The sequence below is a fragment of the Anticarsia gemmatalis genome, chromosome 7 (genome assembly GCF_050436995.1).
Source record: "Anticarsia gemmatalis isolate Benzon Research Colony breed Stoneville strain chromosome 7, ilAntGemm2 primary, whole genome shotgun sequence".
NCBI classification, from domain to species: domain Eukaryota; kingdom Metazoa; phylum Arthropoda; class Insecta; order Lepidoptera; family Erebidae; genus Anticarsia; species Anticarsia gemmatalis.
Genome location: NC_134751.1, coordinates 932,191 through 959,723, shown reverse-complemented (window position 1 = coordinate 959,723; position 27,533 = coordinate 932,191). Strand labels below are relative to the sequence as shown.

Here is a 27,533-nt window from a genome sequence, read left to right as displayed (position 1 = left end):
AACAAATATATTATTTACAATTCACACAATTACATTAAAACTGATTCCAAACTAAACAGAACTTGTACTATGGTAACTAGACGACTGATAACACACAAGTATTCTTGATGATAAAAATCGCATCTATTAATACTGTATTACCTTCTTCTATTAACCGTGTTGTGTCGTCGAACTGTCAGCAATCAATACTAGCACATCAACGTATTGATCATGCTAACTGCTATGATATTCAACAGAGAATGTTGCTAGAATATGCATCAACTATGCGGTTAATATCTTATGTGATGTATTGTATTAATTAAACAGTTAGCAGTTTAGCTCATGATTGGTGGGAGAGAGGGCATGATGAAATATTACTAGCAGAGCAGATATCACCCTGGAAATGCCAGGAGGGCAAGCATAAGAAAGATATACACAGATCCTATCGGCGACGTCTCGAAATAAGGTCAGGTGCGTAGTACTCGTAACCGGCGGTCCTGTACGACAAGATGTATGGATGTGAATAAGGCAAGGAGAGTTTGTAGGGATCGTACTAAGTGGCGTTATTCAGTTACCTCTATAGGAAAAAGTCGTGATTCTTTGCATTTTTACTTCATAAAACAAAAGATAAATAGCGTACAGATATGATTCAAACACAAGCATACAATTAAGCTTGCAAATAAGTTCTTCATCTGGGTTCCGAACTCATAATACGCAGCGTAAGAAGAGAATAAAAGCAGAGGTGTAGAAATAAAATACATAAAAGTAATAGCGTCACTATCAATACAGCCTAGAAAATAAACTTCTATAATGTTAATCAAGCATGCGTCATATGGATTTCATTGCATTTGTAAAAGTGCAACTGAACATGTTTCAGTCTATGTAAAATTATAACAACTGCTGTAATTTGTTTAAACAGCTGTGTCTGTACTCATTAATGTTTATTTCATAATCTATAAACTGAACATTTTATTACGATCTGAAGATCAGCTTTTAATGTCTGTATTTACCGTTAATACTTAACTGCGTCATCCCATTGCTCGATAAAAGCCTAAACTATCCTAACTATCTATTATTTCTAAGCACTGTTGAGTATAGGGGGCCCCCTCAGTACGCGTACAAATATCGATTTCTCGTCCACTGCAGACTGCAGACCTACACATTTCACGATGTCACCGACCAAATCTTCGCATAAACTAAACTAAATTAACTAAACTAGCCTACCACTTGCAAAATAGTACGATGTGGCCTGTTCACATAAACTGTTAACCAAAAACACCTGAAAATATAGGAAAACCCGTTTTTAACAACTTAAAGCAAAAAATCCGAAAACATTTTATTCAATCGTTCCGACGAGTGATAGTTGAAAAATATTCTCTTTTTTCTAACAGCTAGTAGAGATTTCGACAACGCGTATGTCAATTTTTGTGTGAAACGTTCAAACGTAGTCGTGTGCAAAAGTTAGTGTTTTATAAATAAACGAGTCGGAGTGCCAGCACATAAAATGTTTACTTCGAATTAAAAATGTTTGAGTTATTTCTCTGAAATTGCTTTATGATACTAAGATCGTTAGCGAGCCATATGGTAGTTGATGTTGATAATCGTTATTTTTGTAACTAATTATACCATCATCTGTCAATCAAGAACTGTAAACAATAGAGAAATAAATCTATTTATAAAAGTAGCAAATATTTTCGATAGGAACATTTTAATGAATTTTAAAGTGTCAAAATCTTGAGCTAACGTCTGCCTCTCGCAATGGTATTGTTAAAACTGACGCTCAATGTATGTATTTACTAAGAAATACATATACTTCTTTCTCTGCCGCCTACCTATCTATGAATACCAGATGTGATAACCACTTTTATTTTTTAAATTACTGGATTGTGACCTTTTGTGTTTGGAACCTAACACTTATAGGACTCTACTGAAAGCTGTCGAATTTATTGTTATTTTACACGTTAACTCTTAGTAATTAATGCAATGCTTGCAAAGTCCTAATGCATTCATTTAACGTATTTAGTGATAAACCTAGTGCCAAAATTGTTCAGGTCCCCCGAAGGCTATCATAATTAACAACAATTGAGATTTTTACGTGCCAGAAACTCGGAGACGTTCATCTCAAACACCATACTGGTCACCCATCTATAGAATATTCCCGCTAAGGTTGCTTAACCCATCGTTTACTGGTAAGCGCAACTAGCTATGACTATCTCATGGAACTCCTAAAGGCATTACATCATTATTTTTTCTCCCTTAACCTCACCTTGACTTATCAGCTAGGTCTAAGCAGGTGAAAAGGTCGCAACCTCGGCTCGGACCGTGTGAAATGACGGTCGAGTTTGGCAATCATTTGAATTAGAACATTGTCAACGTTATCGGCTATTTGCTGTAAAGCTATTGAAGTGACTGCTATCATGTTCCGGAGATCTGTGTTTTTGTTTCTGTGTTTATTGACTGTTGTTGGTGAGTAAATTGTTTGTTCTTGCTTGTAAAATAATTGCTTGGATTGCAATGGACTTTTGAGTATATTTCTTACAAATTTATGCTAAAAACTTGGTGGCAATATTACTTCTATTAGAAACTCTTAATCAGTGAAATTATTTTTAGAAGTAGTAATTAATGTTACTTTAAATTACAAAATATCGTGAATTATAAAATAATCTACATCCCATACGTTGTGAACTATTGGAACACAAATAATTTCTTTTAGTGCGTCCAAAAGTGAATTTCTTAGACATTTTTTTATCAACTACAAAAACATAAACATTAGTTAACAATCCAAATAATATTGCTACAATTTTTTCAGCTTTTCGGTTAACATTTATACGACTTACGTTATTCATACTTTACACAATTATTCTAGATGTCCAAGAAGTAATAGAAGCAGATGCAGAAGCTACTGATAATGTTCAGAATACAGACGGCCAAGAACTTGATGTGGAGTTGGAGGCAGCTTGTCCAGAACTTAGTGGTCAGATCATAGGTGGTAGAGCCACGTCGGTAAACAGGCATCCCTACCAAGTGTCCATGGTGATCAATGGGAACTCGTTCTGTGGAGGGTTCATCATCAGCCAGGATTATGTGATGACGGCGGCGCATTGTGTACAGAAGTAAGTAGTTTTATACCATTTTTTTTAAGATATTTTTATTTTGTTCTATTTATCCTAATAGAGTTTCCTCCTTTATTGCAAGTTATTATCTACATTTTATGTAAGGGAGATAATTTTTTCGAAGTTCAATAGTTATTTTAAATAATATATTTTTAAATTTTTGTAGATAAAGTGTAGAAAATCCTTGTCTTCACGTTAAATATATTTGAAGATATCTAGCTAATGTTAGTAATTATTCTACAATATATCTGACAACCTACATCTCAAATATTTTGTACAACATGTCCAAGAACGTACAAAAGCTTTCTACATTATGAACCTCCAAAAGGCTTCTGAAAGCACCTCCATCAGGCCGTAAACTATAACAACAAGATTGAAACATAATCCTTGTCCATTAAAGCGAAATTATTCAGCCACCAGAAAAATCAAAGGCGATTTAATGTGCTCGTAAACAAGCCTCTGTTGACGTTACATTTTATCAGTGATCATAAAAATAGTTATACTTTTTACTGGCTGTAGTAAATTTCTGAGATATTGTTCTCAGACTAGCCTACTTGGTACCCGCTCCAAGTGTCGAGGTCAAATCGTAACGCTTCTAAACTTTACGACTTGAACAATAATAAAACTGTGACCAGACTTAGCTTTTATGACTTTAATGTTGCTTATCACTTTAAAGGTTTTCTTTAATATATAGCGACGCGTAAAATTATATATTCCAAAGAAATATCTTGGAGTAAGGCAGTTTAATTTCCATAGAATTTGCATGCCTTTGAGCTTTTGGACGGTATAAAGCGAAATAAAGTGGAGTAATTTTTGCCTTCAGTTCCATTGATGTTTATCAAACAGTTTGGTACTGTAGGTTTTCATGTATAAATTGTTAAAATACAGCCTAGCCTTAAAACAACTCTAACGGAGAATAATTTGGTCAGAGTAACGTCCCAATTTAGTATCTGACTTCAACACAAGATAAGACTATCGACTCTTAAATTCAATTGATTAAACTCGAACCATTTGCCTTTGGCATTAAGTCCTGTATACAATTTTGGAGATGAAAGTTAAAAAATCCACTGAAACAAAGTAAAATAAGGAAGAAAATATAGTTTAAGAGATGTTTCAAAATTCGACGTTTGTGACCTAATAACAGGAAAATTCGAGCATCGTTTTTATATCAGTAAAAGAAGTAATACTTCACCTTACTATGTTCATCGTATACCCTTAGAAGCTACCCTACATCATACAAGTTAAAACTGAACATAAACATAGTGTATGTATGTATGTATGTACGTCATTCACGTCATGACCATCTGGTTTTTCCCTCGGTGAATATTTGATCAAGTGCCGCGTACCGTAGTGTACAGTCAGAGACAAAAGACAAATAGTGTGGAACGTATACGTGCTTATTTATTGTTAAGACTTGTGCAGTATAGACTACAAAGAATAAAATTCATGCTACATACATTTATTTACATGCAGGCACTTTAAAAACATATCCAAATGAATGATTTCCTTTAGTTCATATTATAACATAGAACAACATGTGACATAGTACAAAAACTACATATTTCGTAAGCAATAGCAACCGCAAACTGCAATTTCTTCTTTGACTATGGATAAGATTTTATAATAATATGATTAGTAACTAAACGTTCAATCTTGGAATTTTCAAATGCAAATCTGCCTTATCTTTGCTGCTTTTCCTATCCACGCCAAATACCGACGTTTCCACACATTTTTTTTACAATCCAGTTTCAATCAATGATTTTTGTATCCGACTGTACCGTAGTTGAAGAGCCCTTCACTAGTGGGAATGTTTTGGTTGAGTGGGCATTCCACGAGTTTACGGTGTAGCGTATGTTGGGCAAATGTTATTCACGAGGTTTTATCGGTATTTGAAGGACCTAGTACTTGAAAACCATGATTTCAGTTTCAAATAGAATTAGTGGTAACGTATTTTTATTACTTTTAAGGTAGCAAATATGAAGTGCATTCATTGCGAGTATAATTAAACGAGGTTGTAGGAAGTCTTGATTAATTTATGTGTACAAATTTTGGATAAATATTTTTTTACATACTGGTAATATTGGAGTACGCTTGTGGATATAATAATTGCAATACGCGTAGGTTTGCTGTTTAAGAACAAGTAATTTTATAATCAGACAAAAATGTTTGAGTTTCTAAATCTAAATTTATATTATGACAATTGTAGGCTAGTTTTTTATCAATATTATCATTGGAAGTTAGTTTTTATCTAAATATAATTAACTCGGTCTAGCCGCAATCTCACAAAGCAAATCGCAAACGATTTCGATCAATGTTTTCGAAACACCATTGCTAGTTTTCTTATTGTTTTCATAATTCTTAATTACTTTGTTACTTGTAAAGTTTTCACTCATAATTAAATAAGTATTTCTAAAGTACAAAGGTCAATACGGCTTCTTAAAAATCGATAGAATAATCGCTTTCGGAACGCACTGCTTATGTGAAAATTCGGCTTCCTCACAGCGTGGTGGATTCAACCTAACTATTTTCTCAATCCAAGAGTAGAGCCTTTGCCCAGCAGTGATACGGAAGTAAATTAATTCAAATTGAGGGATAAAAATGTAATTTTATTTATTATATTGTGTTTAATTATTTTAGCACAGCGCCTGCCCGCATTCGTCTCCGTGTCGGCAGTACTCGCCGTGACTCTGGCGGTCGTATCGTCCGAGTGGCAAACGTTGTCGTCCACCCTCAGTACGGCAGGCCGAGGTTCGACAACGACATAGCAGTGCTGCGACTGGCCAGGCCGTTGACCTTTGATGCTAATATACAGCCTATTAGACTGCCGGCGATCAGACAAGCGGTGCCGTTGGTGAGGCTGACTGTTACTGGATGGGGTTTGACTGCGGTAATTGTTGTTAAGATTTTTGTAGAAATATTGGTGGCCTTTCAGAGTTTGACATGTTTAGTTTGACCCTTTGTGATTCCTACCAAATATTCACTTGTATTAGTCAAGTTCTTCAGGTATTGTTTCAGTTACTTATTATTCGTTATGTCCTTTTAAAGAGTAGTTGACTTTATCAACTGATCGATCGTCTTCTGACCAAAAATATCTAGTCTTATTATTCCAGTAAAAACTCTGGATTAGTGCCGTATTATACTTGAAACTGTACGATACTAATTTTAATTTTCAGATCAACTTACTTCATTCCTCTTTATCACTTTTCGCTAGCGTTGTACTCTAATTTCGTTGCTCTCATATTTTTGTTAATTCCCAGCCTGGAGGTCGGCGTATCCCTCGTACTATGATGGAAGCCAACGTGCCTGTAGTGCCTCACTGGCTCTGTCGACTGTCTTACGGAGAATCACTGACCAACAACATGTTCTGTGGAGGACACTTCCTTATTGGAGGAGTATCTTCTTGTCAGGTAACCATTAAGTTATAAAGTTGCTAGTACTCGTAGATGGCTCGAAATTGTAGGTATTTTGTCGGTAAATTAAGTAGACTAAATATTTGATGTGTTTTGTTTTAAATGAAAAGATTATACGAATTTTAACCGTTCAAATAAATAGTTTTCATGTAATTGTATATGTATAGGCTTATCCAGTTTTTTGTCGATGATTAATCTAATTCATGAAACGAACTAGATTACCTAATATCATTAGAAAAGAAAAAATATCTTCTTTAACTCTTGACGAAATAAGTGATTAACTTCACAATTTTTGACAATTGTTAGAAAAATTTGCAAGTTTTCCATACTTAACTTAACTATTCCCAATCTTCCCAGGGTGACTCCGGTGGTCCAGCAGTATTTAGAGGAACAGCTTTCGGTGTGGTGTCCTTCGCACGAGGATGTGCCCTTCCTCTATCACCAACCGTCTTCACCAACATAGCGTCTCTCAGGAATTGGGTGACGGAAAACACAGGAGTTTGAAACACAGCTCTAGCTCAAACATATTAGTTTCAAAATAGCGATTCTGTGATAGATTAAGTATTTAGTACAGGGTTTAAGTTATCATCTGCAGTTTTTTGTCATTTCAGTATTATGACATTTATAAGTAATTTGGCTTTCGTGATTTGACAATAATAGTGTTTAATTCAGTAATATCAATTAGTCTTGATTACAAGTTTGCCTTATCTCTAGCGACCATTATTTCCAAGAAGGACAATTTTTTTAATATTATTTTTCACTATTCTTAGTGAGCAATTTGACTGCTTAGATTGTGTTCGTCTTGTTTGTTATACTAGAAAACTAATAGTTTGGAGCCATCTGATATTTCGCAAAAACGACAATGCAATTTGTGCTCTAGCCCAATACATTTAAGGTACAATTTGGCTTGATGCCACTAATGGTTTGTCAGATTTTGAACAGTTTCCAAATCGTGATAGTTTTAGAAATGTTAAATTATGTCACATTCTCTTGTTATAAATGTATGAAACTCATGGGATATACTTAAGCCCTGTGTAGACTGTTTTAATAAAAGTTTTTTATTTATTTTTGTAATACATTTTTAATACATTTTTTATGATGGTGTTGTTTTCTTTATAGACTTATCCTTTAGATTTAAGTTATCTCTGGTTAAAGTAAGTTAATTTTGATATTCGTTAAAAAATATATAAGTAACTATACTTTAATGAGGCACAATTTAGATAATGTGTTCTGAAAAACGTATTAATTATTTCTATACACACGAGAATCCATTTCAAAATTCGAATTATTCTACAATTATCGTAGTTATTTAATTTTTTTAAAATATCTTCGTAATATAAAACTAACTCAATAAATAGGCTGTCAATGGTTCATTATTCCATATTTCTAAAACATTTATTCTCATTACAGGTATACGAGATGTTCTTAATAGGATACCAGTTCAGGGTCCTTTCCCCAATTTTCACGATACACTGGGGCCTCCAGGCTCGGAGGAACCGCCCTCTTTGGAGGGAGAAACAGAACGAAAAGAACAGAAAACACTTCGAAACATTCAAGAGGGAACTCTTCGCGAGGTATAGAAAAGACCCTCTGCATTTATTGAGGAGACCTCAGCAGGCTAAGAAGACCTAGGCGTCGCGAGGCCGCGCTGTTACCGCCGGCCTCGCCTTCTTAACTGCAATCTTCTTCTTCTGACGAAGAAGGAAAAAGAATAATAAAGAACATAAGAGAATGAACATTTTAACTGTGTTGTGAACTGACGCTTATGTGTGTGTGAATGAACTCGGCTTGATTCGTGTCGTGTATTCAAATGTAAAGCACAAAAATTATCTTATGCACTAAGTTAGTTTATATTACTTTTGTAAATCTATTTTTAGCGTAATATTCATTCGTTTTTAATAGTATTTGTTGTTTTGTCTCTTTTACTCTCTGACGGATGGAAAGGGACAGAATACTTGGTACTATTGAAAATTAATGAGGTTATAGATGTAAGTGTAGATTTTTTAGTTAAACGTTCCTATAGCTATACCCTTGTAGTATACAAATAATATTTTAAAGTGTAAATAAATATAATAGATTTGTATCAAATTGTAATATCTATCACTGTTGTAACTCTTCGTTATTTTATAGATACGTAGTGATGTGTTCAGACGCTCGGCGCCTCGCTTTCGAGTCTCGAGTCAGGCTCAAATCACACCGAAAAAGAAAAAATAATTTTAAACTGTACTAACATGAATTAGAGATCAAAATCGCTTGAGGCGAAAAGAACGCCTGTTGCCGCTATCGAAATATGTTGTTTGGCAATCAGCGCCTCTGGCGGACATCTTAGAAACTATTTTTGCAGTACATTTTAAATGACAAACTCCTTGATACTTGAAAGTACCGACTGTACAGAATCGTGCTACAGATCACCGCTACACTGCTCGCCACTGCTGTCTCGATGTGATTTGAGCCTTACTCGTACGCTCGTATCTCGAGTCCCTCGACTCGAGTCGAGAAATCGATTAATGGTTGTTGTATTTGTGAAATTGTGATGTATTGAATGGAATTGCTATTGCTAATTGAGGCATATTTTAAAGAAGTATTTAGTAATAATATAGCTTAATAAAGCTGATTTATTTTCGAGTTTTTCTGAACACGTCAGTCCCCTGTTGATTTTGGGAAAGATTATGAATTAGATTTAGAAAGTCCACGGAAAATAGTGTATTGTTGTTTAACTGGAATGGGTATTGGTGCTCCCACAATAATGCTATGTAACTTTTGCAACCGTAAGATGAAACATAGGTACTTTTCAGATTTGTAACCGGTATCTACAGAAAATCGTATTATCAATTTAAGTATTTATTTCTACGATATTTGCTTTATTTATTATGGTTTGTTTATATTATCTACTACAAATTAATTAAATAACTTAAGTCAAAAGTATTTAATATCTCTAATCAGATATTTTTATGTTCTGAGCAAGTTTGAGTTTCAATATCAATGTAACATTGGTTGCAACGTGTTATACAACGTTGAATAACAGAGAGCACTATGAAATAGTAATAGACTTATTATTTATTACTTAATTTACTTCGTACATGTTATTATTTATTTCTACGCTTTTCTATTTTTTGAACTTATCTTTAAGCACGAACATGCAAGCATGTAAGCACAATTTTTGTATACTGTTATATTTTAATAAGTAAATGACAAATTATTATAAGTACTTTTACGTTTTATATAATTTATTTTTATATTGTTTTAAGCAAATGGAAAGGTTGATGAACAAAAGTGACAAGTAAGGTGTAACTTTAAAAATAAAGTTATTAATTTAAAAAAAATTAGCTAAATGATTGACATACATGACAGATTTAGACAATATTTGTCACATTTCAATGCACAAGAAATTAATTTGAGCCCATTTTTTTAGTTCCCATGGAACAATAATCTAGAAAAGTGTAAGAAACCACAAGAAAACCAAGGTAGATAATTCAAATCGATTCGGAAAGTTCGGAACTCATTCAAATCAGTTATATTTAAAAAGATAATTACTTTCTCTTTCATTTCTTATTCGTGTAGTATCTATTTAAATAAAAAGGCTATGTGATTATATTACTTACGTTCTTATTCTTGATGTGCCTTTCCCATAGTTTAGTTGTCAACATGTTTCATTAAATAAAAACCTGTCTGCTATACATCTAACAGAATACAAGCTAGCAAGTTACGAAAGAATTTCTTCAGTTCAGATTTTAAGGCACTGAGAAAAGTATTAAAACATTTTTTATTTCAGCAATTTATCATTATAGTCTGACCCTCTGTAGTCTTATTCTGCTACTTTCAAGCTTTAACTATCACTATAAGTGCCAAGAGATTGTGGCAATTTTCTTCGAATACTGAAATGGCAAGCTATTTTTTTGCATAACTCCTGCTAGTTTATAAAGAGCAAACATCCCATTGGCCTATTGAAATGGCTTGGTCGCTAATATTATATAATAAATTTAACACATTACTGTCCCACTGCTGGGCAAACAATGATGGTTGGGAAGTGCCCAGTGTGGATTAGGGACTCGATAACTCTACGCAATTACTAATTTATTATCTTCCTAGGTCACATTAAGTTTTCATTATTGGAATTGTATTGACAAAGAAATTATGGTTATTTTTAAATACATTTTATAATTTATTGTGATGTAATTGAAAAATAATGAAATGATCAATGAGTGAGATCGTACTCTGTGCTGGATTTCTTATTGGTGCCTCTTTATTTAAAATCTTAGACGTTTATGAAAACGAATTTTCAATAAACGATTGTCGAGATGCATGGGTTTTTATTTACAACTAACTATTACAAGCAAGTCGGTCCCTGTGAAAAAAGATTTTCCGGGGCAATAGGTAAGTATCATCGGTATTATCCAGATCTGATTTCAAAAGAGCGTTTGTTCTATAAAATCAGCCAACTGATATACATATTTATTTATTACTTCTAAAAGGTAAAAAATCAATAGACCTATCAAGATTTTCAAAGTTAAAAGTCACATTTATAATCACAGTTACTTTTAATCACATTTATAAATACTTATACAGTCACTCTTCCTTTACCTCTACATTACTCTTCCTTATCCCAAATAAAACAATAATAACACATCAACCCTTCTCCCAAATCAAAACAATTGTAATCATAAAGCAGTAGAATTATTCTCTGTCTTCTTGGTGATGTGGCCCTGTACCCAGTCGAATATGGTAGGGTTGGCGAGGCGGGTGTACACTCCCGGGAAGTTGCCGCGAGCACAGCCCAGACCCCAGGACACCACGCCGATGAGGACCCCGTCGTATACTATCGGACCTCCACTGTCACCCTGGAAATGTATATCATAAACATTTTTGACTATAATATTTGACTCGCAGGTCTATTTCATAGTGTAAACTACTGTTGTTTGTTTATTATAACTATTTATTGGCACTAAATGACTAAACTTCAAAAAATCATTCAAAAATTCAAATTCAAACAATTCTTCTTCCTTCGATTTGGGCGACGTTTAAAGCATATATAAACTATTTCATCGTCTGTTTCTACACAAGTTTTAGTCACTCTAGCTGAATCAGAAAAGCGAGCGCAGGAAAAAGATTCCCTCGAGGTAGAATCTAATATTTATCTCTTTTAAACTTCAAAGGCAGATAGGTATTTTCTATACAAGTCATTGTAAAGTTCTACTCACTTGGCAAGCATCAGGGGCGGCGGTACTGAAGGAGCCTGCACAGAACATGGAGGCAGGATCTATCGCCTTCCTGTCGAGTCCAGACCGACGGCACAGCTTCATCGCGATCGTCTTTATTGTAGACGACTGTAAGTAGGTTGCGCTTGGACCTCCTTCCTGGGACCAGTTGATAATATAGGTATAAAAACAAGAAACTAGATCCAAGATAAAGTAGAGAGAAACAACGGTCTTAAAAGTTTTTAAGATGTGGTCATCATATTCATTCAAACTATTTTGGACCATCCGAATGTGTACTGCATGCGGTAACCGAAAGCAAATTTTTAATATACATAAACTAACATCTTAGAGCATGTAAAAGTCAAGAGTTGCTTAATTTGTCGAAGTACCGACAATTTCTAAGAATCTAATAAAGATGAACATCAACTGAGGGTAGTCGTAGAAACTCGCGCTGCAATGAGATGACGTTTAGCAGCTACATAAGTCTACCCGTGGTCGTGTTACTCGGTCGAAACGTCGGGCAACAAATAAGGTACTGCAAACCTTTACACATCAATCGCGTATAAGACCCTTTACAGTGGAATTATGAGACTTTAAGTTGCGATAGTTCAAAATCGTTAAAAGTTTATATTGTGATAGTGTGTGGTAAGAATAGTGACGTGTTATTTGGTGCAAATAGTGTACTGAGTATTGTTGCAGCCTACATACATGTTCTGGTGTATCGGCAAGACAAGTTCGCAATAGCACGCTGATTGCAAGGTAAGTTGCTTTTCGCATTTTAATACGGCATATTTTAAAGTATTTTAGGGTAACTTTAGAAAAAATTGGGATTAATTTGATCATAGAAATAAGTACCTAAATAGCTCGAATCAAAGAAAGCGACGAGTTCAGTTTGCCAGTTCTTGGTATTAAATATTGCTATGAATCAAATTGTCGTATTTCAAAAAGTGTAATTGACTTTAACCATTTTGGTCCATTTTATAGTAACCTCTGTATTCAAAAGATATCCCGTTCTATCGATATCACATAAATTAGTCTTACCCTCAACTTCCCCCAGCCACTAACAATAGCAGGCTCATTAGCTGGTAGTCTTGCTTCTCTTGTCACGAGCCGTATCGGCAGGACCCTGGAGGAGAACCTCAGAGGCGAGTATAGCAGCACTAAGCCGACGTCATTGGTCTTCGTCTTGCTGACGTAGCGAGGGTGCACGAAGCACTCCTTCACGTCGTACATCTCCCCGCCGTGGGTTTTCCATGAGGAACCGAGGCGTACACTCAGTTCACTGGCTCGGGCTCTGCAGAAAAATATAGTAAATGAGAACTTATTACTACCTCCGAATCGTTTCAAATTGATTATCTAACGGGATATGCGATTTAAGTACGAAATTCCGTAAAATTCCTTAATCGATTTTGAACCTAACAGGAGAGAAGTTTTGGTAATGATTGTATTTCATTTTTTTTCTTTTTATATTATTTGACGTAATATTTTAGTAACATATAAATAAACAGAAAGTCCCTCAATAATAATACAGTAATCGTAATACCCCAATTACAACACAACCTGTAACACCATTTCACATAAAAAAGTATTGTTTAGGCTGGCGCCTTCAAAACCCATTCAATCTACAGTACTTAAGCAATCGACACTTCAACACAATTCAAAACAAGTCGTGAGCTTCAATGAGGCTAAATATCTAACAATACATTCAGATACAAACAAATGTTAACAAAAAACATCTGAAACTCGTAAAAAACATAACCTTCAATGTAACGTAATTGAAACTGGCCGGTTGTTCGTTTAATTTGTAATTAGGAACAAAGATTTATTGTGAAACGCAGACGGAATATTGAAAATACGAAACATTTTTAAGTTTGTTTTCGTTTGTACACTATTCTGTTGATGCTATTTTTGGAATTAATTAGTACCTTACGTCAAAATAAAAATAAGGTTGACTATTTGACAAAAATGTTGAGACGATAGTGTAATCGGTCATCAATAGAAATATTACCTAGGTACATCCAGAACGAATTCGTTATTCTAAAATACTGCATAAAATTTCGCAATAAGTGTTTACACCTGCCAATTTGCGTATTTGAGCACATGTGAATAGGTATAAGAAACCATACGAGCGAATTTACCATCAATTCTCAAAAACTACGGAAACTAAATTCACAGTTCTAAACCGAAGAGCATTTAGGCTTTGAAACTGAAGAGCACTAGATCCAAATCAAGATTTTTTTACTATTCACCGAACCAACCGTATCACTACACACGAAAACACGAAACGAGCGCAAACCGTTCAGCCGACATCATAACTTGTACAAATAAAACTACAAAAAACGCAACAGAAAACCCAATTACATTCATGCAGTACAATAAGGGAGAAAGAACAACCTAATACGAAGGATATTGAATATACACACGTCTACATTTCGGTGGCAAAGGATCGCTTTCCAAGTGGGCGACAATAAATATCTCTAGAGCTCTCGTAACTCCCATAAGACCGACTACATAGTATAACAAACTGTAGGTGTTTTGTTCTGGGCCTCGGGCGATTGGTATTTTGCATCGGCCTTCCCCACCAGGGTATAAATTGAAATTGGTGAAAGAACGCAATTCGCTAGGGGCGAACCATAAAAAGTATAGCAGACCCGTGAATTTATTCGAAGTAGTTCTCTATCTAGTTGAGAATGTGTGGGTGGGTTTGTGGACTGTTTATTGGTTTCGGCTCCTTGTATTCCCTTGTGTTAGGGTTTCAATCATCAGCTTACAGTTTTCTTTTTATTTGACTTGACCGAATCAAAATTGCCTACAGATAACTGGATATACTGTGGTATATAGTATACTTTACAAGTTGTAGTAATAATATGTAACTCTATGTGTATATTAAAGCAAGTTTTCACGAGGCTTATGAAGTTCGGAGACGTGTAGTCTTTGGTCGATAAACAAGTCTAGAAGACAAGTAAATTGATGCATACAGCTGAACGTATGGTCGTAATAGACAATACACAACTTATAATAATAGCTGAATTGAGATTATAAGTCTCTGTACTTTAGGGACTTAACACCAGACAGGCTTCTATAGGGATTAGAACATTCTAAATAGACTAAATATAAATAACAGACAATTAAACAATCTTACCATAATTTTTAATATTACCTAATTTAGCCATTAGTCATCATTAGTAATCAAATCACTACATATCTATCAATCGACCGATGGATCAGCGTTTTTAGAGAGAATACAGTATAAAGTAATAGGCTTTTGTTAGTTCTTTTCACAGGCTCTACCTCCAGATTTGGTAGTACATTTAATGTAAATCAGATGTTGATTAATAGAACAGCTTACCTCAATAAACAATGTGCAGCTGTCAGCAACCAGACATCAGTAACGACAGACCCTCCACAGATGGGGTAGGTCTTTTCCCTCAAAGACACTTGCCACGGCACTGCCGCTATAGATGTGTTACGTCCCGACACGATGCGTCGTGTTGAACTGCTTAACTTGTTTTCTGGGCAACATAATGTAATAGGATTATTGTAGTATTATATATGTTACTGTAAAAGCCCGATCGGTGGTAAATCCTAAGATTTTCCGGTATAACCTAAGATTTACCAACTCGCAATGGTAAAAGTCCGAACAATTCTATTATTTCGAACTTTTACCTATATTCACTTGATGATGTCGAGATGTCGCCGGAGCCCCGCTTCGCGGGGCTCCTCCTACTGGGTGGTTAAAAAAAAATAACCACAAAGGCTAAGGTGGGAGCTTCGCTTCGCTCGCTCCCACCTTAGCCTTCTAACCTAACCTACCCATGTCGCTGTGCCCAAAACTCCTTCTTTATAACTATGTCACAGTATATAATTATACCGTGAAATAGTTATAAACATAGTTATGAAGGAGGATTTTTTTATATATCGTAACATAGTTTTTGAACTCTGGCTTGTTCGGACTTTTACCATTGAGAGTTGGTAAATCTTAGGTTTTAGCGGAAAATCTTAGGATTTACCACAGTTCGGGCTTTTACAGTAACATATATACTAATATTATCTATACTAATATTATAAAGCTGAAGAGTTTGTTTGTTTGAACGCGCTAATCTCAGGAACTACTGGTCCGATTTAAAAATTATTTCAGTGTTGGATAGTCCATTTATCGAGGAAGGCTTTAGGTTATATATCATCACGCTGCGACCAATAGGAGCAGAGTACCAGTGAAAAATGTTACAAAAACGGGAAAAATTTTGACCCAACCTCTCGTGACGCAAGCGAAGTTGCGCGGGTCAGATAGTTTTAAAATATACGTACATAACATCACGCCTGTTATACCGTAAGGTGAAAGTTCTCATTGATGTATAACATTTACCTGTTATTTCTGTTATCTCTCTACGACTAGGAATAGCTGCGGCTTGGTCTTCTAAAAAAATAAATTGTTACTAATTAGTTCAACTTTCAGACTACTGTGTAATTCGGAATTTCGTAGATCGGGCTTTTTCTTTATTATTTCGCGAATGCGTGGAGTGTTGTTGCTTGTTTTATTTTTTGTATTTTTAGGTAGTTAGCAGGGCTTTTTTTATGAATACGGCATTTGAAAACAATAAATTATGCAGAAATCGTGATTAGAGGCATAAGCATTAATAAACGTGCACCTAAGGAATCAAATTGTATCTAGAAGAATAACATTTTAAATTCAATAATACTTATTATCAGATTGTTTTGTTTTATGTTTGATACTTCGCATCACATAACCTTTACAGAATCACGTTAAACTTTCGCTTACCCATTAACTGCTTCAGCAGACAGTTATACCTAGACCTATACTTTTCTATTACATGAGTTTCATTTAAAAATGTTAATATACTAGACTTATGTTTTTCCGCCTCTTGGGCTATTACAGAGTAGTCTAAATCTTTTGTAGGCACTATAGGGTCCTTATCCTTATCCTCTGTAGCAATATCTCCACCAACATGAGACAAATACATGCTAACTACCATCAACACTTCGGACCACATTATAAAAACAAGTAAAATTCTTTGAATTGTCTTTACGTTTTACATTTTTGGTTACAAATATTTGACTCCGAGAACTACGACAATAGTGGCAGAAAACGTGATTAATTATCATAAAAGCTATAAAAACAAATGGCCGTGAAATCAAAAGAAGTTATGGAGTGCATTAAGTTTTGCAATGGAATGAGACGGACGCCTGCTCACAATTGCTGACAACGCGACGGGGTGAAACTTGTTGCTATTGTGTTTGTGCAGGCGTTTTACAACTTTTGCTCTCAGCTTATCATTGTGCTGAGTTAATGATTGGCTGTTCTTTGAATGGGAAATAATAAGCGATTCTTAAGTGAAGTGTAATTAATGTAAAATAAATGGTAATTATACTGTGTATTCAAATGTGAAATCCATTACAAAATACGCTTTTCATGACCTATTTTGTTTGTTTTGCAATTTTATTCTTGACTCCATCCCGTTCTTTTTTAACCTAATTTCTGCCTCTTTATTTTGTTGGAACTGAATGTAAAATAAATGAATCTGTCGACAACAATTTAGCAACGATACAAAAGCAATATATACGAAAATAGTAAATCCAGTGATACAATACACAAAAGTATCTACAAAGAAAGAATCGTACAAAATTCTAAATCAGGATTTTTTAAAGTTTGAAAGTACTAAACAAGTCCTGAAGCCGAGTTGGCCTGTGTTGCCGTCCTGTTTGAAATTTATGTTTCAAGAGCCTCCCGGCTGAAACTCTTACTATCTAGTTTTGGACCATTCACACAATTTGTGCACGGACTTTAGGGTGATCTAAAAAGTATTAGGTATAAGGGTATTGTATTGGTATTGCTATTGGTAGAAGCGAAATTGCAGAGCTCTGTATAAAGTATGAACTTGTTTCATTCAGTTTGGACGTGGCTAGTTTATGTTAGACGTGATTTTACAACGTGCTTTATGTATTGTATAGGTATATTTGTGTAATCTTTTTTCAGCATTCTTATTTTGTGAGTTCCACAGTTAACGAGTGTGAGTAGTGCGATGAAAGGGTTTCAAATCTACGACTATTCGAGTGTTAGACTTATACACCTACATTGTTTTTTTTTTTAAACTGCAATAATTTTGCCGCTACTACGGTTAAAGAAAAGCCAGTACCTACCTACTTACATCTGTATAAAAATGTTATGCAAATACAACATTGCAGTCTAAAAAGTGATTGATCGACATTAGTTTTTTAAAGTGATCCGTTTTTTCATCAAATATAAAATTGCGTTAAGTTTTTTTTCAAGCAAAGTTGCCAGTATTCTAACACTTCGTTCACACGTATTTAAATCCGCACCCCACTTCGGAGTTTTGAAACTTTTTTTCACAGATAATAACCGTTCTCGGCATTCTTTTAGGCTTTAAATGGCCTCCCCATTGTTCCTCTCAGCGAGTGTTAAGTCCACAAATAAAATGATTACAGTTTCAAAGTTTCGCTTTGACGTTTCTTAAGAATGGTGTTGAATTATCAGTAACTTTAGACTTGGTTTTGAATGTCTGGAAATTGTAATTTTAGGGAGAAAGTTGGATGGAACCTAAAATTGCTAATGATCTAAAGTTTTTTGCTTTTCATTTGAAGTAATGATGTGATTAGGTCACATTGTACATAGCAGTGAGCACTGGATTTGATTTCTCTAAGTAATTATTCTGCCTAGAAAACTGTTTGTAAAGTCATACTTCTGTCTGTAATATTCTGTTTGTTGGTGAAGACAAACGTCTGTGGCCTTTCCACTAAACTTTTTAAAGAAACCAATTTTAAATCTTTTTTTATCTTACTCAAAAAACACGCTGGTCAGCTAGTGGTCCTAGAAACATTATCAGTCCTTTTGAAAGTAAGTAAGATGATAAAAAGTACGTGAGCGGAGTCGCAAACATTACCTAGTCCTATTACATACCTTTAAGAAACTACTAATTTTTTCATTCGACTCAATTTCTACACTAACCAAAAATCTCAATCTAGCACTTAATCAAAACATGTCAGCATCCGAGTAAATACAAGCCGATATCATAAACCATATTACCGCAGCCCTCAATTACACGTTACCGGTATTACAGTTGATTACCGCGGTAATTACCGCTCCGGTAATCTGCGGTAAACAGTTTTACTCCACGGTACGAATCTGTTACTAGTATTAATTAGATGTGAAGTTTGTTAGTGTGCCTGTGAAATGGCTGCAGGTCGGATGAAATTTTGTTTGTTGCTTGTAAAAGAATATATGGTATATGTATATGTGGAAAATTAAGAATGTATCTAGTACATTTAGTTCTTGATTAATCCCTATGAACTGACAAAAGCTTACTGAACGTAAATGCTTTATTAAATGCTACAATGAAATCCGATATTAACCGAAGATTTCAAATCTGTGTTTTTTCAACCAACATCTTTCGAAAGTTTACAATGTTGCTGAAATTGTATAGGTAGTTCTGTGAAGTAGACTACAGATTAGTTATTACTGACTCGTATTCACATTGATTTCGGGCCTAATGGCTCCCCTTTCATATACTTTATGTATACAATTCAGATTTCTAAGGCTTTGCTTTTTGCTCTACTTTTGAACAATTATCAAATAGCTTATCATTATGGAAGTATGACAGGTGTTTTCATACTCTCGGATTTCCACAAGACTGCGGATCACAAGTTAAGAATAACTGATCAAGTAGATTCCTCATACGCTGAGTAAGCCCTTTATTTTACATTACCTGATCCGCGCAACTTCGCTTGCGTCACTTACTGGTACTCTGCTCCTATTAGTCGTAGCGATGATATAGAGATAAGCGCGTTCAATCAAACAAACAAACGAAACTCTTCAGCTTTTTAATATTAGTATAGATAATGGTGCCATAAACTGTATCTAAGGTATTATAAACAAGTCAAAATTATCCAATAATCAAATCCACCTGTAAAATACGGCACCAATAACTAAAGTCAGAACAATAAATCAATAGAGTATCTTCAGTAATAAATTTGGAGTCGCCATTATAGCGCTACCATTGTACGGATCACAAAGGGCTGGTACCCACAGCATTGTCCTACTCTATGAATAAATATCGCAGTTCGATGCTTGCCCAATATCGCTATTATGTGCTATAAATAGATTGTTTTATATCGAACTCAGTGGTTCGGAATCACGTGGTTTATGGCTTACCTTAAGGAAGTGTAAAATGTTTACCTTTATATCAGGTAGAAGCAATTATTTTTGAGTATTTTTGCTGTATTATCTATCATGGAAAACTTATATAATTCTGGCCAAACTTGGAGCCTGATCGGAAGTCTATATTTTTTTCGAAATATTTAGTGTTCGTGTTTCTATTTCATTATCGGTAGCCATCATTCTAAGATGTGGATTACTATAAATTGGTGAAAATCCAGGAAATTTGTGTAGATGATATTAAATTTTAATGCGAGCAGATAGATAAATAGATGGAGTTTTAATTTCTCAATATTATTATAAAATTTAAACATTAAAAAATCGTTAGTGACGCAGTATCATGCTATTTCTACATTAATCCACATTGAGTCGCTTAGTTAATCAGCGATAACACGGTAACATATTTATTAACAGTTATTTTTGAAGTGCATACAAAAACATCTACACCTCTCAATATATGGCTTAAACACCATCCTAAACTATTTACTTATTCCTAACGGTCTAGGAAGAGTTCAAATAACACTACCAGCTACAGACCTAACAAACTCTCTGTTTTAATACTAGTCTAAAACAAATTCTATCCTTTTTTATCTAAATAGTGAAGCTACCGTAGTAATACTCCCAGTGGAGTAAAGTTGCTTGTTTTAAAAGGCTTGTATTAACAATTTAGCGGTGAACGCAGATGAGCCTCGCTTCCGACACAACTATGCACTGTGCAATGTTGGAAGTACCTTAAAACATGCATTTTTTAAGTTCTTAGTTGTTTCTTTTCTTGTGTTTTTATAGTAATGGATAGTGTTATGTAGTAATTTTTATTTTATTAAGGAAACATTTGTTTTTATTTATCCTTGTAAGATTTTGGTTGAGACCTTTGCCCAACAATGGGACAGTACAGGGTTAATAAAAAAAGGGGAACAGAATGCGTTTCTTTCAGTTTTTTTGTTGTAATAGTGTTATGCAGTAATTTTGTTGTTGTTATTTGGGATTTTATAATAATAATAATAATAAATCATTTTATTTTCAAGCTACAATGGCTCATAGATATATACCTTACAAACTAACATATATATTAAATATATATCATATTGTTATTAGTAAATAAAACTTAAGACTATGTTAGTAGCACTTCACTTAAACACAGTGTCGTTGGTGCTATCCTGTGGTATAAGTCCGCGGAAGCGACGGAATACCACGCCCTGGGGCCAAAAGTCCTCCTTCATGACGAGGGGCAGCACATCGTTTGGGACGCGCACCACGAACGACTTGAATCCGACGTTACGGCGCGCCTCCAACAGCTGCACCCTCATCTGGTACTTGGTCCTCTTACTGATATACGTCACGACATCCTCCTTCTTGGTGAGGTAGTGCAGACGTGAGACGTACACCGGTGTGGTCGGTATCGCGGCTCTTAAGCACGGTGTTGGCTCTTTAGGAGCCGTACCGCTGCGATTCTGGGTTCGTGTGGCGCGCTTTTTCCTTTGAACCTTCACGAAACCCTCGTCGTCTTCGTTCCCATTCCCCGTATCATTTGGTAAGAATTTGGTTTTGGGAACAGCAGTGCTCGCCGTAACGCTCGCAAAGTCTCTTAATTGAGTCTTCACGGGGGCTGCAGGCCGTGGCAGCGGGACGGGGCGAGCAGTTCGCGCGACGTCACATGGTGATGTCACAGGGACAGGTGCGGGGGTGGGGGGCGCGGGGGCGCTGCACTCCACAGTACGCGACGGATGCGTTGGCGTCGAATATGCTGACGCAGAGTTCAACGACGGCGAATCGACGACTCGCCGGCACGTGTTGACATTCGATGCATCGGGTGTTGACCTAGAAACCGACACCTTAATGCGCAAATCGTTTATTTCTTTACGCAAATCGGTGACGGTATTCTGGGATGCATCTAACTTCACTAGCACATCCGCAAGGCTGGCCTTCAGCGACACGATGTCCTTCAGAAGGCTGGTTACATCGACGTGGTCGAAGGTGACAGGGGGCAGCTTGTGCAGCTCCTTCGCCACAAACGTCGGCACATCGTCGGGATCAGTCTCCTTGAGTAGCGTGATGATGTCTTGGATGCTCTTCTTTTTCCCGTCACGCCGGCGGGACACCATCTTGTCGCGCTTATTCAGCGTCGTGAACAATAGCAGCTTGGCAGCTGCAATGTCCTCTTCACTGAAGTTACTCGCACATATCTGGATGGCTGACACTTCATCCATCACATCCAGTTTTTGCTGCAAAAACGCCAGTAACTCATTCGCAATAAGTTGTGTACCCATCGCGAAAAAGAACTTAGTCGAGCGTCAGCTTGCGCCGCGCTTATCAAATTAATATAAATAATAACACGTCTGCATTAGAACACGACGCAAGCGAGACTCAAATAGCTTATAGCCAGTTTGTATCGTTTTATAGCCCAGAATAGATAAGGTAATGTTAAGTTATTATATTGTTTGATTTGGTTAAGAATTATAGGAGAAGAAGCATATAGATTGGCAAATGTAAATTTAAAGTTTAAGTAGGTACTATTTGTTATTCTTATAGTAGCTCGATTCTTTTCTAGTATCGACTACCGACAACCGGCTAGTCATCTAGAAATGTTGTATGAAAATCAGATCAGGGCCTCTGACGGGCGTCGTAGAAACTATTTTGGCATTCGATACTCTATGGTACAACATTTCTAAAAAATAATTGTGTCTGTAGAATCAGAATAGAAGATTCAAAATTTGGGAGTGTTTCAGAATAGTTGGCTAAACATAAAATGGAATATATTTTATAGAAATAATACAAGTATTTAAGAAGGAAGATAATGAACCGTTTTAAAAGAAAATAGAAGAAAAACATCTATTATTGAAGCACAGAGAACAATTTACTTTTTCATAAGGCAGGTTCAGGTACAAGTTTTACAAAGTAAATACAGGGATTTTCTTAGTATTGTTCTAGGTTCAGTGTTTAGATAATTTTGCTGAAACTTGTTATATTATGAATGACGCAAGGTAACGAAGGATTTTAACTGCACGTTAGTGTATAAAAGTTTGTAATTATGTTACAACAAACTGTTGTGTGCTAGTCGAATATAGATACTTTAGAATTTTATTTATTTAATAACTTGCATTCATAATATCATGCATGTTATGCCCGAAGGTGTTCTCAATGATAAATACGTAGTTAACTACCAGTCAAATCAGGTACTTAAAGCCTACATCTACCAGTCAAAACACATTTTAGTATAGAAATACGACGTAGTGACGTCACAGTGTCTTATTTTCCTTGGTATCAAATGAGTGCCTAATAAAATGTTTCAGTCTGCATTAATTACAATTTCAACATTATTTCCAAAAAAATGCACAGCGTCTTTTTGGATGAATCTTTTAAGGGAAAAAAATATCATTTCGTGAACCCAGTCAACTACCCAATTATGCCAAATTTCCTCTAACTTCTTTTAGAAGTAAAATATAATTATTTTAGGTTTATTATAACACAAGTCCAAAGTCAGTGCTCTACTGTAGAGCTAGAACTTGACCTAACAGACCGTAGAGTGGTGACCTCGGCTAGTTAGTAGCGTCGAGGGCTGCACTACAACGTCTCTGCATCTACTCTATCTATGACAGTTCTATGTAGGCATGTAGAGTATTGTAGAGTGATCGTGAGACGCTTTTGTGTGGTCAAAGTAAAGGGTAAGAGGTTTTTTAAACTTACCTATTAATTTTTGTCCCAGAAAGTTAAGTCAGTGCTGTACTACGTTTGCAGAAATAAACAAGATAGGATGGGAAGATTATAAGTACTCATAACTTGACATTTAGAATGAACACAAAAAATATGATTTGGGCTGGCTGCGTATTTCCATACTAGATCAGTTGAATGCCTAATTTCATAGCTATATGGGCTACTAAAATTGTTTTAAGGTTATATACTAGATAGTCTGAACAAAAACTAGACCGATATCAGTTCTTAATACCTTTAAAGTAAAATGCTTTCCTTGCCTTATTGGCAATTATTTTAATTTAACACGTACCGTTTATGTATCTTGACCCATATTTCCTTAACAGACAAATATGCGAAAACTTTGAATTGTTCAGTAAAATTCCAAGATTCAAGAACTGTTTCTATTAACTTTATCTTTCAAACGATCTTTGTCAGTTAAGCGCTTTTTAAATTTGCCTCCAGCGTAACTGCTTTCATTATGTTTTATGATTATTGTTTTGACAGTTAACGTTTATATTTCTATGGTCCCACTGCTGGGCAAAAGTCTAAATGTGAATTAATATGGCCTACGAACAGACCCGTATGTTATTGAAGTAGTAGTTGTCTTTATATAATGAAGTATGTTGTGAAAAGCTTTTATGAGAGAGATAAAACGATTTTTAAAAATATGATGATATGGTTTTATAAGGTCGCGGTACATAGATAGACTACATGAAGATTGCTGTTGCTTTATGTAGAGTAGTTTTAATACTAGGTCTGTTATACTAAAGATTTGTTATGAGATTTTTGTCAAAACTAAAATATTGCGGAGGTTTGCACCAGATTGCGGAGCGTTCATTTGAATCAATACACGTCGTAGGTACTCTCGTGCCGATCTAAACAACAGTGACAGGAACATAAAAACGTAGACGTCCATGTTCATTACTGTTTCGGTGATTATCGGGAGTGCGGGAGTGCGGGAGGGACCCACACCCTCCGATAATACTTAAAGGATGCCACGAAATGGAGTTGTCTTGTCCCAAGTTCCCGACCCACAAAAATGTCCAAATTTATTTCGCAAGTGCCACTAATTTAGACAGACAAGCTCGTGGACAAATAGGTATTGATTTTGAATAAAAATAGGTCGAATTGAATTTTGAACCAACTTTATTTAACACGCCAACTTTTGTTATGCCAAAGATACAAGCCAAACGATACAGAAAGAAAGAAAAAATAATACTAAAATTTAACTGCAGACCATCACGCCTTTTCCTTAATGAAGTAGAAGACTTTACGAGAAATATTAAGATCGTAGTTGAAACTAAACTTCGTGAGGAAAATTCATGATGTTACTGCAAAAAAATATTTGGACGCGTGTTTAGCACGGGCCTCTATACAGCGGGTAGAGTGGGCGACCAATGTCGCTGTTGCAAGCCTTGTTGCAGTTCAACCAGCACTTGTTCCAATAGGTTCTGCTGTCGCTGCCGCACCACGGGCTGTAGTTGCGAGGACAATAGCTGCAGTCACAGCGACAACGGCCTCGGTGAGAAATGCCCAGCAGACGCATGCCCAAGTCACTACGTCTCTTGTTCTCACAACGCAAGAAGCATATGTTGGCGTATGTCCTCTCGTCAGTAGCGCACAATGGGTCCCAGATAAGCTTGCAGGCACAAGGGCAGGGGCCTATATTGGAAATCTTCAGAGGAGGTAGCGGTGGCTTCTGAGAAGCACGTCTCTTATTAGTACATGCGAGAATGCAACGGTTAGCAAAAGTAATGCCGCCTGCGCAAACTGGAGCGTAAATCGCTGGGCACTGGCAATCGTAACATTGTCCTTTGTATTGAACCGTGAGTGGTCGTTTTCCGAGTTGATCGCGTCTCCTGTTCTGGCACGCCAACATGCATCGGTTTTTGTATGTGTTTCCGTCACTAGCGCACAGTGGGTCATCTCTCGGCGGGCAGTCGCAATTCTCCTTTTTACAAGCTCCTCCATATTGTGCGAAAATTGGCGGATTTCCTTGCGATTGGTTGATACGACTGACACATTGAAGCACGCAGATGTTCCTGTAAGTCCTGCCGTCGGTACCACAGACTGGGATAATGACATCGGAGCAGATGCAGTAGGGACGTCTGCAAGGTCCAGCGTATTGAATCGAGATGGGGTCGAGGCCGATGAGTTTGCGTCTGGCGTTCTCGCAGTTGACGGCACATTCGTTGGCGTACGTGTATCCATCTGAGCCGCAGACTTGTTTGAGGATTTTGGGGCAACTGCAGGGCTTTCTGGGACACTCTCCGCGACTCTTGATGAGTACAGCGGGGAGGTGGTTAGCGACGTTGCTAGCGCTGATGCATTTAAGAACGCATTCGTTGGAGTAAGTCCTGCCATCGTTGCCGCAGACGGGTTCATAGATGTAATTGCAGTTGCAGGGTATGTGGGCTCTTGGCGGTGGTGGTGCTGGAGAAGAGCTGGCGGCGGCGGCGGCGGCAGCGGCTGCGGCTCCATTGCCATCAGAGGATGATGCGGCGGCTGCTGCTGCTGCTGCTGCTCCTCCCCCGTTACCTCCAGATGCGGCCGCCGCTGCTGCTGCTGCTGCAGAGTCCGCCCATACTCCGTATGGTTGGACACATGCAGCCAAAACCAGTAAACCTGAAAGAATCATTTAGTTAGATCTCCTATGCTATGCTTTTAATCTTAATCTACTGATACTTGAAAAGTTATTTTTACTGTAATCTTATGGCTTGTTAAAAAAATATTATAATTTGTTAGACCTGCTAAGAACTTCATATTTCCTTGCAATGCTACTCGACTCTGCTTCTGCTTTGGTTCCCTGCATTTTTATATGCAATTATTATTTGCACAAGTTATTATTGCAGTCGTTTGGAACAAGGGCTTGATCAGTTATAATGTATGGCTTGATTAAACAAATAAGTGTTATACAATAAATGATTAAGACGTTTGTGTAACGTGTATCGAGATTGTTGCACAATTGCTCCTTGATGAGACAAAAGGGCGCTTTCAAGGCATCGTGACGTAGTCTCACGTGCTACTGACAGTGTTTGTATGTACCAACTGTCCCTATACGCATCGTGTACTTTGATTCGAATTCGCTTGATACAGTCCTAAGACTTTGTTATGACCAAAACAGGTTTATAAGAGTCTAAAACCGTGCTTGATGATGTATAGTCTTTGGGTATAGTCTGTCCACACATTACATATTTTATGCACAGTTTTATCATATTTGGACATAAAAGTATAAATACATAGTATAATTCTAAATTATTGTAATTGCAAGGCATAGAATTTAGGGCAATGCAAATAAATAAGTAATGATTACTTTTGAGCGCAGGTTATTTATTTTTGTTCATGTCCGCTGCTGCTGTTCATATTATGTATCTGTAATATCATTCAAAAATTTGATGATGAATGTAGTTGACACAGGTGTTTTTAAGTATTGTCGTTAAATATCAATTATTAATTGTTTTCATACTGTTTGTATTTATATGCTTATAATTTCTTACTTTGTAACATTCTTTTCGGCAATCAATTAGTCATACTTCTAATAAAAAATAGCGACGTACACCTGTCACAATATGCTACAAACACTCTATAAAAACATACCTGAAAAGCCCCTCCCGAGAACGTCTTCCAAAATCTCAGGATCCCAACCTGTCGTGATACATACGGACAGAATTACGGGTGATAACGAAATCAGTTGTTATTCGTCTCAACAGTGGGAGGGATGATTTGATAACCCCCTCCCCCCACGGTTTGCTGGGAGCCATCTTTATTCAATCTTGGCCACCTTTCAATTCGGCCCCAAAGCGCGTGACTGGAATTTTGGAATTTTTGTAGTGACCACAATGTAGGACGGAAAATTCGATAAAGTTTTTACGTAGCATGCGGATTCCTAATCCATACTAATATTATAAATGCGAAAGTAACTCTGTCTGTCTGCTACTCAATCACGCCTAAACTA

General features: G+C 36.2%; 5 protein-coding genes across 5 annotated transcripts in view; 2 read left to right on the top strand and 3 right to left on the bottom strand.

Annotated features, from left to right (window-relative positions):
• The window catches only part of LOC142974232 (beta-1,4-glucuronyltransferase 1), a 30,731-nt gene extending 19,930 nt beyond the window's left edge, over positions 1-10,801 (top strand). The window contains exon 5 of the mRNA XM_076116402.1: positions 7,913-10,801. Coding sequence (XP_075972517.1) covers positions 7,913-8,134 — 222 coding nt within the window. The 3' untranslated portion in view covers positions 8,135-10,801. The remainder of the gene's footprint in view (positions 1-7,912) is intronic.
• Positions 1,043-7,536, top strand: LOC142974236 (trypsin-like). The gene is made up of 5 exons (XM_076116416.1): positions 1,043-2,445; positions 2,846-3,092; positions 5,730-5,979; positions 6,350-6,499; positions 6,860-7,536. The coding sequence occupies exons 1-5, from the start codon at positions 2,397-2,399 to the stop codon at positions 7,004-7,006; spliced, it is 843 nt and encodes a 280-aa protein (XP_075972531.1). The 5' UTR covers positions 1,043-2,396; the 3' UTR covers positions 7,007-7,536.
• Positions 10,802-11,027: 226 nt separating the features above from the next.
• On the bottom strand, positions 11,028-16,800 carry LOC142974109 (trypsin beta-like). The gene is made up of 6 exons (XM_076116261.1): positions 16,478-16,800; positions 16,064-16,114; positions 15,047-15,209; positions 12,739-12,991; positions 11,701-11,856; positions 11,028-11,340 (listed from the first exon to the last, which is right to left on the bottom strand). The coding sequence occupies exons 1-6, from the start codon at positions 16,707-16,709 to the stop codon at positions 11,161-11,163; spliced, it is 1,035 nt and encodes a 344-aa protein (XP_075972376.1). The 5' UTR covers positions 16,710-16,800; the 3' UTR covers positions 11,028-11,160.
• A 4,215-nt stretch (positions 16,801-21,015) lies between these two features.
• Positions 21,016-22,155, bottom strand: LOC142974182 (uncharacterized). Its single transcript, XM_076116345.1, has one exon. The coding sequence runs from the start codon at positions 22,153-22,155 to the stop codon at positions 21,016-21,018; it is 1,140 nt and encodes a 379-aa protein (XP_075972460.1).
• A 2,551-nt stretch (positions 22,156-24,706) lies between these two features.
• Positions 24,707-26,379, bottom strand: LOC142974229 (serine protease inhibitor dipetalogastin-like). The gene is made up of 2 exons (XM_076116397.1): positions 26,326-26,379; positions 24,707-26,203 (listed from the first exon to the last, which is right to left on the bottom strand). Exons 1-2 carry the CDS (start codon positions 26,339-26,341, stop codon positions 24,936-24,938), a joined length of 1,284 nt encoding a protein of 427 aa, XP_075972512.1. The 5' UTR covers positions 26,342-26,379; the 3' UTR covers positions 24,707-24,935.
• Positions 26,380-27,533: the final 1,154 nt, after the last annotated feature.

Bases quoted from the DNA above. Each gene is read 5' to 3' on its own strand.
- LOC142974109 (XM_076116261.1), bottom strand. From the start codon at position 16,709: ATGTGGTCCGAAGTGTTGATGGTAGTTAGCATGTATTTGTCTCATGTT. The intron at 12,992-15,046 runs GTAAGCTGTTCT...ATTTTTCTGCAG, and splicing joins GCTGCACATTGTTTATTGAG to AGCCCGAGCCAGTGAACTGA. The intron at 11,341-11,700 runs GTGAGTAGAACT...ATACATTTCCAG, and splicing joins CCGCCCCTGATGCTTGCCAA to GGTGACAGTGGAGGTCCGAT.
- LOC142974236 (XM_076116416.1), top strand. From the start codon at position 2,397: ATGTTCCGGAGATCTGTGTTTTTGTTTCTGTGTTTATTGACTGTTGTT. The intron at 2,446-2,845 runs GTGAGTAAATTG...CAATTATTCTAG, and splicing joins GTGTTTATTGACTGTTGTTG to ATGTCCAAGAAGTAATAGAA. The intron at 3,093-5,729 runs GTAAGTAGTTTT...TAATTATTTTAG, and splicing joins GCGGCGCATTGTGTACAGAA to CACAGCGCCTGCCCGCATTC.
- LOC142974182 (XM_076116345.1), bottom strand. From the start codon at position 22,155: ATGGGTACACAACTTATTGCGAATGAGTTACTGGCGTTTTTGCAGCAA.